Source organism: Bos indicus x Bos taurus, chromosome 12, assembly GCF_003369695.1.
Source record: "Bos indicus x Bos taurus breed Angus x Brahman F1 hybrid chromosome 12, Bos_hybrid_MaternalHap_v2.0, whole genome shotgun sequence".
Taxonomy (NCBI): domain Eukaryota; kingdom Metazoa; phylum Chordata; class Mammalia; order Artiodactyla; family Bovidae; genus Bos; species Bos indicus x Bos taurus.
The window spans coordinates 78,510,294-78,524,856 of record NC_040087.1 but is presented as its reverse complement, the minus strand read 5'-3'; the positions used below and the strand labels follow the sequence as shown (position 1 = coordinate 78,524,856).

Below are 14,563 nucleotides of genomic sequence, written 5' to 3'. Positions count from 1 at the left end.
ACAGAATTCTTTCCGATTGTGCCCAAATCTGCCTCCTGGAAACTTACTTCACCAGTGTGCCCCGTAGAGCCAGGCAGAAGGCTAATCCCTCTCAACCAGCGGCACTTCAGCTATGTGAAAACAACCCGCTTGTCCCCTGCCCTGTGGATGGACAGCTACCGCCCGCCGGGTGCTACAGACATGCTAGGAACAGTTGTCCGGTGGGGAGTTCAAACTCTTAGGCTCTTTCTTAGACCAATTGCCAAGAATTCTCAGGAGCTGAGTCTGTGTTCTGTAAAGCCTCCAGGTGGTTCCAATGTACCCCATCCACAGTTCAGCCTTCAGGAACCTTGGACTAACTTACTCGAGCTCTGGACAGTAGACTTCTGATTTGCTTCCAAAAGCAGCTACCAAAAAGATCGATTCTGAAAGCAGTATTAAAAAAGCAACTCTTAATAGAATATTCCATAGTAGCTCAAAGACACACATACTTCTATCTGGTTTCATTTCTAGTCAAACAGCTTTTATAAGGTTTATACAAAAAAAAAAAAAGCCTAGAAGTTGACATTAAAAAACGTTGGCCAGGCTTCCTTTCCCAGATATTGGAATTAAAGAGATCCAAAACATCTTTTTTTTCCTCTGTCCTTTTCTTCATTGTAAGGCATGCAGGATAAATGTGTGTGCGTGTAAACATACGCACCCACGTAGTGTATAACTTGCGATCAGTTTTGAAGAGTTATCTATGGACATGTAATGATGGCCCTCTTACTGCTGTCTCTACCAGGGACGATGATATCTGGTGGAAAGGAGTCAGCAAGTGCAAGCCGCAGTCAGAGGACTGGACCATTTGGGGAATAAGAGAGCTTGCGAACCGAATGCCAGACTTGAAAAAGACTGCAGGTCACCTCCTTCGTTTACGGGAGGAGGAGAGGAGACAGTCGGGAGCAGAGCACGTCTAAATGAAGACCCAGAGTGAACAGAAATGGACTAGCGGGAAAAAAGTGACAGCAGAGGAGAGGCTTCCAAATTTGGGTAACAAAATAGGCTCAGATCTATTCAAATTCAATCATTCACTCAGCTCATTGGGTAAGCATGGTGCCTCATATATGTGAAGATCTATTTAAATTCCCATTTGCCCAAGGCTTTAGTTTACAAGCCCTATCTTCTACTCTAAATGTTTCCAGGCTACCTTGATGAGCACACGATCTTCCTCCTTCTTAAATTGCCCTTTATTTCACTGAAATCAATGACAACAGCTTGCTTTTTTCTTGGAAGACTTTTCTGATTTCTCATTCACTCCTGCCCCAGCTAACTTTACTCCTTATATGACTGTAAGCCTTTCACTCAAGCCCCTTCTTATGGATAGATGTTCTCCAGTCCCTCTCTGGGCAGAGTCTTCTGCTATTTTTGGCTGCTGGAATCAGGGTCTAGGAGAGAGACCACTCCAGACAGGCCCTTTCATTCCCCCACAGGAGCTGGGCTGATGAGCATCCAGAGTGCAAGTTTGTACGAAACCCCAACTGTCCACCCTCCACTGTTTTTCAAAGTGAAACGTTAAGTCTACATTTCAGTCCACATCACAGCCACTGGATACCATAGAGAAAAAGGTCTATTCTGCTGCTGTGATTTTCTGTGTCTTTTGAGAGTGATTCCTTTTCATGTTGAAAAAATTGTGTGTGCGTGTATGTGTAAGATAGAAAATTGAGAAAGCCATAGAGAGAGGGAGAAAATTCTAGCAAAATATGTCTGGGTACTGGTGGATAATGCTACCCTAAATAACTTGGATTTCCACTGGCTGGCTTTTGTTCATAAAATGCTAATCCACTCAGGTGCAGACCTCTATAAAACATTGAGGATACAAGGCTGTACAGAAATCTCAACTCTCTTCTGCTACATAAGGTAAAGATCTGTTTAAACTAACAGTTTGAAATTATTTTGAAGGTACTAACAAGAAGTCCTTTTCAGAACTTCCCAATTCTTTATTAAATATTAACCTATGTTATAGAGCCTATGGTGTATTGAGCTAATAATGAACACTAGGTAGACTACTGTAGTTATTTTCAAGGTTGCTTTTTGGAGGAAAAGTTAATTTTTCATGTCAACTACAATAATGGGGAAGGGAGTCATCTCATTCCACAAGGAAAATTATTACTTGTTACTGAACTGAAAACAGATCTCCTTTCCTTGCATGCAAAATGAAGAAATGTCTTAAATTTGATGCTCGGGGTCCCATGGTGCTGGGAGGGTGTCTTGTAAAGAGCATTGTCTTGATTATTCTCTGACTTCGGAGATGAGAGTAGCATCTAATACTGTATGTGTGAGAGGTTTTGCAGAGATTACCTTGATTAATTCCTACAACCATCACCTGAGATCAGAATCACCCTTATCTGCATTTTCAGCAAAGATACTACATGGCAGAGCCGACATCCAAATGCGGGGTCCCTCCCCGAGTGCTGAAAATACCCTAGGTACTCACCAACAACCAGTCAGCTGTCTTTTTAGGGGAACAATTAACTTCCTGGAGTTGGGGACAAGTTGAAAAGATGAAGCAAGTAAATATCTGCAAGAGAAAAAAATTTCTTGGGTCAGCAAATTGGGGTAAATATTTGTTTGATTCTTTATTGTTGCTGTTCAGTCCCTCAGTCATGTCCAGCTCTTTTCTACCCCAGGGACTCCAGTGCACCAGGCTTCCCTGTCCTTCATCATCTCCTGGAGCTTGCTCAAACTCATGTCCATGGCGTCAGTGATGCCATCCAACCATCTCATCCTCTGTCGTCCCCTTCTCCTCCCTCCTTTAATCTTTGCCAGCAGCAGAATCTTTTCCAACGAATCAGTTCTTTGCATCAGGTGGCCAAAGTATTGGAGGTTCAGCTGCAGCATCAGTCCTTCCAATGAATATTCAGGGTTGATTTCCTTTAGGATGGACTGGTTGGATCTCCTTGCAGTCCAAGGGACTCTCAAGAGTCTGCTCCAGCACCATGGTTCGAAAGTGATTCTAGAGCAAGTGAAAATGCTAAATTACATTCACAGCAGCCTCCATGGTTTGAGTCCTGCTAAACATTGATGGCAGGGCACACAACCCTTCCAGGTACAGCATAATTTAGTAACGGTGTGGCCAGTGTGGCTGGCTGCTGTCCGAGGTTGGCTGAAAAAAATATGATGGGGCAACTGCGGAGTGTAAAAGCAGATGAGGAAAATAATTTACATTTTGTTTAAAAAAAATGGAAGACTAGAAAACATCCCTGTGACAACTAAGCATTATGAGTCACTTTAGGGAAAAAATCAGCCAGAAAACCCATGGCTGAAGTGAGACAACTCGGGCTGCGTCCCACCTCATGGGTCAAGAACGTGGCCCCTGCAGTTGGGCCTCCTGGACGGAATTCTCGGCTCTGCCTCTGGCCGGCTGCGTGATCCTGGGCTGCTTTCGAGTCTCTCTGTGCCCGAATTTCTCTCATCTGAGAAGAGGCGTAAGAATAGCATCTGCTTCATAGGTTTGTTGTGAGGATGAGACGAATCGATACGCTAAAAGCACGAGAACAGAGCTTGGCAGCAACCCGCGGCGTCCCGCAGGAATGCCACGCGTTCTTATTTGGACGCTGAGCAGTGGTCCCCCCAGCTAGGTCCTTTTTTTTCCCTCCCTGAATCGGTAGGGTTTTCCTGAGCTGCTTTTCACTTTTGCTCTCCTGTTTCTCACCACGGCTCTGGGAGGTAGGCAGATATCATTATCTTTCCCTTTTTGCTGATGAGGAAATGGCATGGAGGGAATTAAGTGAGTCGCCAAGAGTCAGAATAGGGAGCCAACAAGCTTCCTGGCGCTCAGCCCCTAGAGCTTTCTACTATCTTGCGCTAAAGCCTCAGATGGAAAGGGAGGAGTCTTCCCTTTGGGCCAAATGCATGATGTCATCAAGCCTCGATCCACAAGATACTCTCAACCATACGTACCGCTGGGTCAGGCTTTGTTTGTCAACATTCAGTCCCCAAAGCTCTTAGAGATACACTTGAGACCACAGCGAGGCAGCGCCTGTCTCGCTACCAGAGGCTCTGTTTCTGCCTTTCTCCAGGCACAGGAAAGTTGGAGCAATGCTTCCTCGTCTCCTTCCACTTTTCTCTGCAGCACCAGGATGGCAGCTCGGGGTGGCTGCGTTCCTCGTCCAAGGAACTAAGCTGAAAAGCAGGTGTTCTTTCCGGCTCAGCAGATGCTAAGGCGATAACCTGCACCTTGCGGAGGCTCTGGGCAATTCAGACCCGGCGGAGCACTCGGACCTGGCCGGCTCTCTCCTCCCCAGTGGCCCCGTGATGGACGCGTGTCTGAGCTCCGAGCAGCAGCCCCGGCCCCTGGACGAGGGCCCGAGCCCCCCGGACAACGAGGCTCTGCACACAGATGGCACCAGCAAACGCCCGGGAGGTAACCTCCTTCCTCACCTCTCCACGCTCTCACTTGGGGATGGCATTTTCCAGTGAACCTCAGGGGCCAGACAGTCCATTTCCTTTGAACTCTAGATCTTTTTCTGATCATGAAACGGTAGGATGCCCTTATGCCAGCAGAAGCCTGGCAGTAATGGTAATAATCCCTACGTCCACAACTTTGTCTTCTCCAAATTCTAGGAGAGTCAGATGTTTGTTAACAAGAACTTTTAAAACAGAAATGAAATCTAGATTCCTTCCTGCTCTTGGCCAAAATGTATTCCTGGCAGCCGCAGTCTCCAGTGAATCCTCGTAAAGCCATTTTCCCATTAGGACAACATAACCAGTCAGGCTTGCATTTCTGGACAGCGAATCAGTAGGAAATAAGTAACAGACATAACAAATGATGTCATAAGAGCCAAGTTATAACATTCAAAACATGTACAGTTGTTGATCCTGGGAAATTCTCTTCCAACTCTGCTAAACCAGGACGGTATTTATTTTTACTAAGTTGTTTACATAAAAATGCGACTCTGCCTATCTCCAAAAGCTGACCTCTCTAAAACTATCAAGTGAGCATGTGTGTGTGTGTGTGTGTGTGTGTGTGTGTGTGTGTGTGTGTTAGTCGCTCAGTTGTGTCCAACTCTTAGCAACCCCATGGACTATAGCCCACCAGGCTCCTCCATCCATGGGATTCTCCAGGCAAGAATCCTGGAGTGGGTTGCCATTCCCTTCTCCAGGGGATCTTCCTGACCCAGGGATCGGAGCCAGGTCTCCCGCATTGCAGGCAGATTCTTTATGGTCTGAGCCACCAGGGAAGCTCCTACAGGTGAGCATAGATACAATAAATGAAAATCATGCGCAGTCAACACAAATTTCTTTATCTTTGTAGCAAAGAAAGGGGTCTTATAGGAGGGATATTTTTATGCCCATTTTCTTTACAATGTTGACCCAGAAAGGAAGACCATCAACATATTGTTTGTCATCCTATGAAAGGATGAGCCATTTGTAGAGCAGCCCATCGACTTTTCTTTCAGTCTTGAGAGAAAAGTTAGCTTCCATGTGGTGATCTGTGAGAAGAAGGAAAGAAGGACCGGTCTGGCCAACGTGGAAGGGCTGGAAACTGGCAGGAAGTGCCCTGGGTCCCTGATGGTCTGCCTGCTCCAGTGACCAGAGGCTCAGATGGAAGGAGGGCAGCCCACGACTCCCTCCTCTTACCCAATGGCTGGTCCAGCTCCTGCATTTTGGGAATTTTTGCAAGCTGTTTTTTTAAACATGGCCATTGTTAAAATTTAAGTCATATAAATATACAATGAAATGGATTACATAAAGGGGAAAGTTATATGAAAAATCTTAGGTAATAAATACTCATGTCTCATCATGAATTATCTTCCCACATCTTACGATGATCTGTGCTCTTGAGGCTGTTGGTGGATGTCGCACCTGTGGTAGAAATGCCCATGATACTCAGCAGCTGCGTCTCTTCCCGGGGGACGGCCATTTTGGGAGCATTGTCACCATGGTGATGGCCAAACCCTACAAATCAGTGGTTCCTCATGCTCCCAGCCTGGTTGTTGCATGCTCCTGGGCACCACATGATCTGTTCCTCTGCCTTCTTGCTGCCTCTGAAACCAGAACTCAGAGTCAGCTGCTCAGCCTATGGGAGAAGATGGGTCCTCTTTGCTGTGTGATAAATTTGAGGTTCATGTTGTTAGATGTCAATAGCTTCCCTTATAAGAAGTTGGTGAGAATCATAGGCCCCCTTCTCTCCCCAGGGTCTCTCCAGGGCACATGGCAGGAAAAGATGATGTCTCAGGACTGACTTGGCCACTGTGCCTCAGAAGGTTCTTACAGGCTTCAATGAAGTCTGCGTTTCTTGTCTTTGTGGTCAGGACAGAGAATTCTCCTTCCGGGGCTGGAATAGTCTAGATCAGAACCCACGGCTGAGAGCTACAGGTGTCATTCTGTTAATTCACAAACCGGTCACTTGGCTCACAGAGAAGGCACTGGCACCCCACTCCAGTACTCTTGCCTGGAAAATACCATGGATGGAGGAGCCTGGTAGGCTGCAGTCCCTGGGGTCGCTACACGTCAGACACGACTGAACGACTTCACTTGCACTTTTCACGTTCATGCATTAGAGAAAGAAATGGCAAGCCACTCCAGTGTTCTTGCCTGGAGAATCCCAGGGACGGGGGAGCCTGGTGGGCTGCCGTCTATGGGGTCGCACAGAGTCGGACACAACTGAAGTGACTTAGCAGCGGCAGCAGCACTTGGCTCACACGACAATCAAAGACCATTTGAACACTTTTTTATAAAATGCAACACAAATGAATTTCTGGAAAAACAAGATGAAAAAACGTACAAAGGCATAATACCCAGTACAAGCTTCAGTTTCTCATAATCAGATTCAGTAGGCATGGTCAAGTTTTCGTAAATGTTTGTAAGTGTTTACTCCACATGTCTAGACTCTTCTGACTGTGACCCTCTTACAGGGATTTGCAGAGAAAGCTGCAACAGAGAACTGCTCTAGTGCAGGCGGAATTCAGTGAAATGTGAACTCCGAGGGGTGGACCCCTGATTTGGCTTCTTCAAAGGCCCCCTACCCTTCACCCTGCACTCAGCCTCGTCTTCCTTCCTGAACATTTATTTCTGACTAGAGCCCTACACAAGCTCACTGACAGCTCCCTTCTGCTATTCCATCCCTGGTTACCTCTCCCCAGGCACAGCTCAGGCAACAAAGGCTGGTCTCATGCACCGTCCCCCACCCAAACTCCTCGCTACCCATGCCTCTCCCTGGGGACACCAGCAGTGCCCCCCTCTTCTGTACATGACCCCTCCATGTGATTAGCATCCTCATTCTGACCTTTTCACTCTTTTTTTTTATTAAATGCTGAAACCCTCTGGGAAACCTGTGACTTCTGGGCTTCCATGATATCATCCCTGATCAGGTGCTCGTTTCCTCTCATCTTATATGATATCTGAGCACCGCTCGAGTGGGTCATGAGTGTAAAGGAGTATTTAAAGGAAGAGTAATTTAATAGTCAGGGCTCAAATGACAGCCTCCCCCAGGGCTGTGCAGCTGGCTTGTCTTTGGGTGACCTGTACCTTTTGAGGAGCGGTTGTAGAAGGACTTAAGGAACATGTTCCAGCCACCATGTGGGATGTTACTTCACTTCAAGGCCTAAAAATAGTCCAGTGTGTGCCTGCCCGGGTCCTCCTTATTGCAGACGGCTCAGTCGTGCCATCCTGCCTGGTAGTAGAGCTGCCTCCTCACGCCCAAACCGAGGGAGGGGCGGATCCACACCCATCTCTGTCCGAAATTGAGGGAGGGGCCTGGGGCATCCCAAGGCGTCATGTCATCTGATAAAAATCCCCACCGGACTGTTCTGTCCCAGTCACCCCATGACATTCTGTCTGAGCTAGTTTGTGACCATTGTCACCAATAACATTCTCTGTTTCTAGAAGATGGCTCAATCTTTTCCCATTTGACTAACTGTACCTATAATTAGTATATTTGCAGTGGATCCACAAATCATGGGGGCCTTCCCTTGTGGCTTAGCTGGTAAAGAATCCACCTGCAATGTGGGAGACCTGGGTTTGATCCCTAGGTTGGGAAGATCCCCTGGAGAAGGGAAAGGCTACCCACTCCCATATTCTTGGGCTTCCCTTGTGGCTCAGTTGGTAAAAAATCTTCCGGCAATGCGGGAGACCTGAGTTCGATCCCTGGGTTGGGAAGATCCCCTGGAGAAGGGAAACGCTACCCACTCCAGTATTCTGGCCTGGAGAATTCCATGGACTATATAGTCCATGGGGTCGCAAAGAGTTGGACACGACTGAATGACTTTCACTTTCACAAATCATGAAGCCTGTTATTTTTGGTCCCACAGACTCTAATGAGATAGAAGCATCACTTCGAAGCCTCCAGAAATTTGTTCCTACGAATTACGCCAGCTACACCCAGGAGTACTATCGGTTTGTGGGCAAGAAGATTGTCATTCAGGAATCCATCGAGAGTTACGGAGCGGTGGTGTGGCCGGGGGTGAGGGGGCCATGACGTCGGGGCGTCCGGGTTTCTGGGGATGGGAACAGCACTTTTGTACAACTGTGTTGCCTTGGGCGCCTTGCCAAATGCTTTAACGTTCTGTGCTTCTCAGATGGAGGGTCCCTGGCTGGCCCTGAGGGTGAGGCTGGTGTGCTTAGAAGCTGCAAGAACACAGCATCTCTCCTAGAAACCATTTCTGCCACGCTGTGTTTCTTGAAACACTCTTTTTTAACATTAACATAAACTTGAGCATATTGGGAAGTAGGATGAAAAATTCGTATGAATTGTTAAGAAAGAAAATCAGAAGTCTTTAGGGTTTAGATTTTGCAGTGGGCAAAATCTTTGGGGCCATGTCCAACAACCCTCAGGGGGTCCCCCCGCTTTCACGGTGTGGCTGAAAGTGAACGTTAGTCCCTCAGTCGTGTCTGACTCTTTGTGACCGTGTGGACTGTAGCCCGCCAGGCTCCTCCACCCATGGGACTTCACAGGCAAGAATACTGGAGTGGGTTGCCATTTCCTTCTCCAGGGGATCTTCCCAACCCAGGAATCAAACTGGAGTCTCCTGCATTGCAGGTGGATTCTTTACCGTCTGAGCCACCAGGGAAGCCCCGGGGAGGTGGAGGAGGGTTTGCTAAAAGATGTACCTGCTCCTTCGGGAAGACCCATCCCCGGGTGGCACCCACCGGACCAGCTTCTCACAGGGCACACCTCACAGGAAGGGCACCTAAGCCACCGCTCCAGAAGCCCTCAAGTCACATGTGAGTCTTGGTGGCCCTGGTGACACTCTTCCAAATGGTGAAACCCCCACTCTGCATAACGATCCTTTCTCAAGATCCAAAGGACGCCTCTCTTCAAAACGTCCATTCCCAGCCTGCAAGTTCATGCCATGGGTTGGATGCTGGAGCCACCTCGCACCTGTGCTTCAGTTTCCATCCCCCAACTCCTGGCCGCCCCCTCCAAGCCCCTTGAGAGGAGCTAAGGATGAAATGGACAGACCCACGGCCTTGGGTATGCCACCCGCCCTGGGGCAGGCCACCGTGAGTGCGGCTGGCGTGTCTCACATGATCCTGGCCACCCCCCACCCCTGCCACTCCAGCCTTAGCTACAAATAGAAAGTGAGTCACGACAAGTCCCGAGCATCTGTCAGAAGGCGAGGCCTAAAGGTGTGTGCACACTTGAGCTTTCACACTGGTTCTTCAGCTCAGGACTCACGTTCCCAACCCGGGTCGCGCCCTCACGCTCACTCCCCTAGTCTCTGTGGCCCCCCGGCATCACTAGCTGACCGCCCCCACCCCACACCCCCCCGTTGGCTCACACAAAACACCTCCCACATCCACACACATCGAATTCCCTTTATCTCTTCACAGACAGGAGGCGGGCAGAAGGGAGTGAAGAAACAAGGAAAGGGACCTTTGGTTTTCTGTGTAAAAATGGATCTAAATGTATTCACCTTGGTTCTTTGGGGCGGAGTTGTTTTTGTTTTGACTGTGCAAAGTATGCAATTTCTTTGCTACCACCCAAAGCGTGGTCCATGGGCTGGCTGATTAGAAAGGCAGACTTGTTAAGAGTTGCAGTCCTGAGCCCCATCAGACCTACTGCACGCGGCGGGGCGTCTTTAACCAGGCTCCCCAGTGGTCCGAGTATGCACCAGAGTCTGGGAAGCGCTGTCCTCCCAGAGTGTTTATTAGATGAGCTACTTAAAAGAAAAATGACTGCCCCGCTGTCCAGTGTAGCAGGCAAGGTCCGGGGCGACCCGCTTGCTGATGGGCTCCGGAGGGAGGTGTTGAGAATTTTAGAGCCCAGCGGTCTTCCAGCAGGTTGGGGGCCTGATGCGACTTGCCCAGGGTGAGGGGCTGCTGTCCTGCAGCTCCTCAACTCCTGCTTCTGGAAGAGCTGAGCTGCTCTTCCTCCTGGGGGTTGATCAAGAGTCTTCGGATACAGGCCCTTTAGCAAGTCGGCATCTCGAGTTCCTCTGATGCAAGTTGCTGCTGCTGCTGCTGCTGCTAAGTCGCTTCAGTCATGTCCGACTCTGTGCGACCCCATAGACGGCAGCCCACCAGGCTCCCCCGTCCCTGGTTGCTCCTTTCATATTCCACAGGTCAAAACACTCCGTGGCACGTGTGCTTTGATTCCTGTGGACTCCTCAGTAAGCTGGACTGTGAACATGCCTTCTAGCAGTTCACTGGCGGTGGGAATAGGGGTCTCTGGTTTTCAGTGCCCAGTGACAAGTGTGAATGTTCCCCAGGCCATGGCGTTGTGCCAGTATTTGGAAGAACACACAGAGGAACTCAATCTCCGAGGTGCTAAGATCCTGGAAATCGGGGCTGGACCAGGCCTCGTTTCCATCGTGGCCAGTATTCTAGGTGTGTCTGTGTGTCTATTCTCGACCTTGTTTCAAAAGATGCTTACCAGGACAACAGTAGTAATACATGTTGACTGAATGATGGGCTGTGGTTTAGGTGCTTGGCCGTGATCGCCCTCACTGAGTCCCCGCAAACGTCCAGGCCAGAATGACTCCTGTTATCCCTGAGATAAGATAATGGCATCTTAGAGACACTGGAGAAGGCGATGCCTCTCCACTCCAGTACTTTTGCCTGGAAAACCCCATGGACGGAGGAGCCTGGTAGGCTGCAGTCCATGGGGTCGCACAGAGTTGGACACGACTGAAGCGACTTAGCAGCAGCAGCAGCAGCAGAGACACGAACATCCAACCCAGTGCTTAGCATGTGAGAAAGTTGACATCCTGAAGGGGTGACTCTCGAGTTCCGGTTGTAAACAGCTATGTTATGCTGTGTCCTGCTTTTCATTGCAACTATCATAACTAAGGTTTTAGAAAAAAAAGAAACCAAGTCAGTGAATCCAAGATGAAAACAGATTTACACCCCAAACACCAGCTGTGCGTCCTGGACGCTGCGTAAGAGGTGGCTGTGTCTGGTCTACTTCTGCCTGTGTGATTACACATCTATCAAAATCAGTCTGGAAATACGGCCATCTACTTTGTGAACACTGATCACTTTCTTTAAAATGCCTAAAAATTAATTTAGTACATTTAATAGGGGGGAGAATCATACAAAATAGATCATCCCCTGTGGAAAGCTTTGTGCTGATACCTTCCAGACGAGAAACCCAAAATCTTCAGATAAACACAGTTTTAGAAGGAAAACATCATGCATTATTATAGAAGTGAAAGTGTTAGTCACTCAGTCATGACTCTGCGACCGGGCTCCTTTGTCCAAGGGATTCTCCAGGCAAGAATACTGGACTGGGTAGCTATGCCCTCCTCCAGCGGAATCTTCGCGACCCAGGGATCGAACCCAGGTCTCCTGCATTGCAGGCAAATTCCTTACAGTCTGAGTCACCAGGGAAGCTCCAAACCTTGGTATGTTAATTATTCTGAAATCTCCCCAAACACTGTTTTAGTTTTTTTAAAAGTTTAAAAAACTTTTAATTTTGTTGGAGTATCATTAACAATGTTGTGATACTTTCAGGTATACAGAAAGATGATTCAGTTACATGTATACAGTATCTATCCTGCTTCAGATTCATTTCCCATTTAGATTATTGCATAGTACTGAGCCGAGTTCCCGGTTTCAGCCATGGTTTCAGTTTCTTAAAAGATGGAACCGTTATTCTATCTCAGTGGTTCTCAACCAAAGGCAGAGTCTGACCCCTGAAGGACATTTGGCAATGTCAGGGGACATTTCTGAGCATCCTGCCTGGGGGTTGGGTGGGGAGGTGCTGTGCATCTCGTGGGTGGGGACCAGGGATGCTGCTGAACGTCTTACAGGGCACAGCGCGGGGTCTACCCCACGAGAAAGAATCCAGCCCGGATGTCCACAGGGCCAAGGTGGGAAACCCAGCTCCATTCTCCCCCCGAGAGTATGTGTCCACTGGGCTGCCCCGGTGTTTCCAGGTACTTAAGACAGGCTTTCTCTCTCTCTTAGGGGCTCAGGTCACGGCGACAGATCTGCCTGATGTGCTGGGGAACCTACAATACAATCTCCTAAAGAACACACTCAACTGCACCACGTATCTGCCGGAAGTGAAGGAGCTGGTGTGGGGGGAGGGCCTGGAGCAGAGCTTCCCCAAGTCCACGCTTTACTACGATTACGTGCTGGCCTCCGACGTGGTCTACCACCATTACTTCCTGGACAAGCTGCTCGCCACCATGGTGTACCTCTGTCAGCCAGGGACGGTGCTGCTTTGGGCCAACAAGTTCAGATTCAGCACCGACTACGAATTTTTAGACAAATTCAAGCAAGTTTTTGACACGACGCTCTTGGCTGAATCTCAAGAGTCATCGATCAAACTCTTTAAAGGAATACTAAAATGGGACTGAACGAAACAAAATGCCTTTCAAAACATTAGCGGGTCTGTTGAACAGTGTTAGAAATTTTATAAGACGGCGAAGGTAGTGTGTAGAATCAACGTGTCTACCTAGAATAAACCTGATTGTTACAGCAACTCTCTAAAATAACCTATTTAGGATTACCTGGTTAATCGAAATATACACAGGCACAGCACGAAAACATGAAACTAGCTTTGTTGGCTTCCTAGAGTTCTCAACTAAGTGTTTAATAAATTTTACATGAACACATTAACAAGTGGATGTCCCCTTGTTATTTCTGCTGGAGAGCATGGTCTTAAACTTGTCAATATACTTTTGTCAGCAGACTCTACTTCATACAAATTTTAGCTGTAGCAAAAGGAGAGGGTACAGAGTAATAGAAAAGTTATAGGCTTAACTTACAACTTTGGAAAACTCAGCAGTGGCCACAGAACTGGAAAAGGTGTTTTCATTCCAATCCCAAAGAAAGGCAATGCCAAAGAATGTTCAAACTACTGCACAATTGCACTCATCTCACTTGCTAACAAAGTAATGCTCAAAGTTCTCCAAGCCAGGCTTCAACAGTATGTGAACTTAGAGATGTTCAAGCTGGATTTAGAAAAGGCAGAGGAACCAGAGATCAAATTGCCAACATTCACTGGATCATCGAAAAAGCAAAAGAGTTCCAGAAAAATATCTGCTTCTGTTTTATTAACTACACCAAAGCCTTCGACTGTGTGGATCAAAACAAACTGGAAAATTCTTAAAGGAGATGAGAATACCAGACCACCTTACCTGCCTCTTGAGAAATCTGTATGCAGGTCAAGAAGCAAGAGTTAGAACTGGACGTGGAACAGCGGACTGGTTCCAAACAGAGAAAGGAATACATCAAGGCTGTATATTGTCACCCTGCTTATTTAAGTTATATGCGGAGTATATCATGTGAAATGTCAGGCTGGATGAAGCACAAGCTGGAATCAAGATTGCCGGGAGAAATATCAATAACCTCAGATATGCGGATGATACCACCCTTATATAAGGCAGAAAGCCAAGAGGAACTAAAGAGCCTCTTGATGAAAGTGAAAGAGGAGAGTGAAAAAGTTGGCTTAAAACTGAACATTCAGAAAACTAAGATCATAGCATCCAGTCCCATCATTTCATGGCATAGATGGGGAAACAATGCAAACAGTGACAGACTTTATTTTTTTGGGCTCCAAAATAACTGTAGATGGTGATTGCAGCCATGGAATTAAAAAGATGCTTGCTCCTTTAAAGAAAATCTATGACCAACCTAGACAGCATATTAAAAAGCAGAGACATTACTTTGCTGACAAAGGTCCAAATAGTCAAGGCTATGGTTTTTCCAGTAATCATGTATGGATGTGAGAGATGGAATATAAAGCTGAGTACTGAAGAATCGATGCTTTTGAACTGTGGTGTTGGAGAGTCCCTTGGACTGCAAGATCAAACCAGTCCATCCTAAAGGAGATCAGCCCTGAATATTCATTGGAAGGACTGATGCTGAAGCTGAAACTCTAATACTTTGGTCACCTGATTTGAAGAAGTGACTCATTGGAAAAGACCCTGATGCTGGGAAAGATTGAGGGCAGGAGGAGAAGGGATGGCAGAGGATGAGATGGTTGGATGGCATCACTGACTTGATGGACATGAGTTTGAGTAAGCTCCAGGAGTTGGTGATGGACAGGGGAGCCTGACGTGCTGCAGTCCATGGGGTTGCAAAGAGTCGGACACGACTGAGCGACTGAACTGAAATGACTGATAGGCGTTAACACTGGCTGAAACTGAAA

At 47.6% G+C, this 14,563-nt stretch overlaps 1 protein-coding gene across 2 annotated transcripts; it reads left to right on the top strand.

The window, feature by feature from the left end:
* The first annotated feature begins 1,805 nt into the window (after window positions 1–1,805).
* On the top strand, window positions 1,806–13,029 carry METTL21C (methyltransferase like 21C). Of its 2 annotated transcripts, XM_027557929.1 has the most exons (5): window positions 1,806–1,878; window positions 4,094–4,384; window positions 8,274–8,425; window positions 10,674–10,791; window positions 12,373–13,029. In XM_027557929.1, the coding sequence occupies exons 2-5, from the start codon at window positions 4,276–4,278 to the stop codon at window positions 12,765–12,767; spliced, it is 774 nt and encodes a 257-aa protein (XP_027413730.1). In that variant the 5' UTR covers window positions 1,806–1,878; window positions 4,094–4,275; the 3' UTR covers window positions 12,768–13,029. The 2 variants fall into 2 exon arrangements, with proteins under 2 accessions (XP_027413730.1, XP_027413729.1); XM_027557928.1 differs by lacking the exon at window positions 1,806–1,878 and having other exon boundaries at window positions 3,930–4,384.
* The last annotated feature ends 1,534 nt before the right edge of the window (window positions 13,030–14,563 follow it).

Bases quoted from the DNA above. Each gene is read 5' to 3' on its own strand.
- METTL21C (XM_027557929.1), top strand. From the start codon at position 4,276: ATGGACGCGTGTCTGAGCTCCGAGCAGCAGCCCCGGCCCCTGGACGAG. The intron at 8,426-10,673 runs GTGAGGGGGCCA...AATGTTCCCCAG, and splicing joins GAGCGGTGGTGTGGCCGGGG to GCCATGGCGTTGTGCCAGTA. The intron at 10,792-12,372 runs GTGTGTCTGTGT...TCTCTCTCTTAG, and splicing joins CATCGTGGCCAGTATTCTAG to GGGCTCAGGTCACGGCGACA.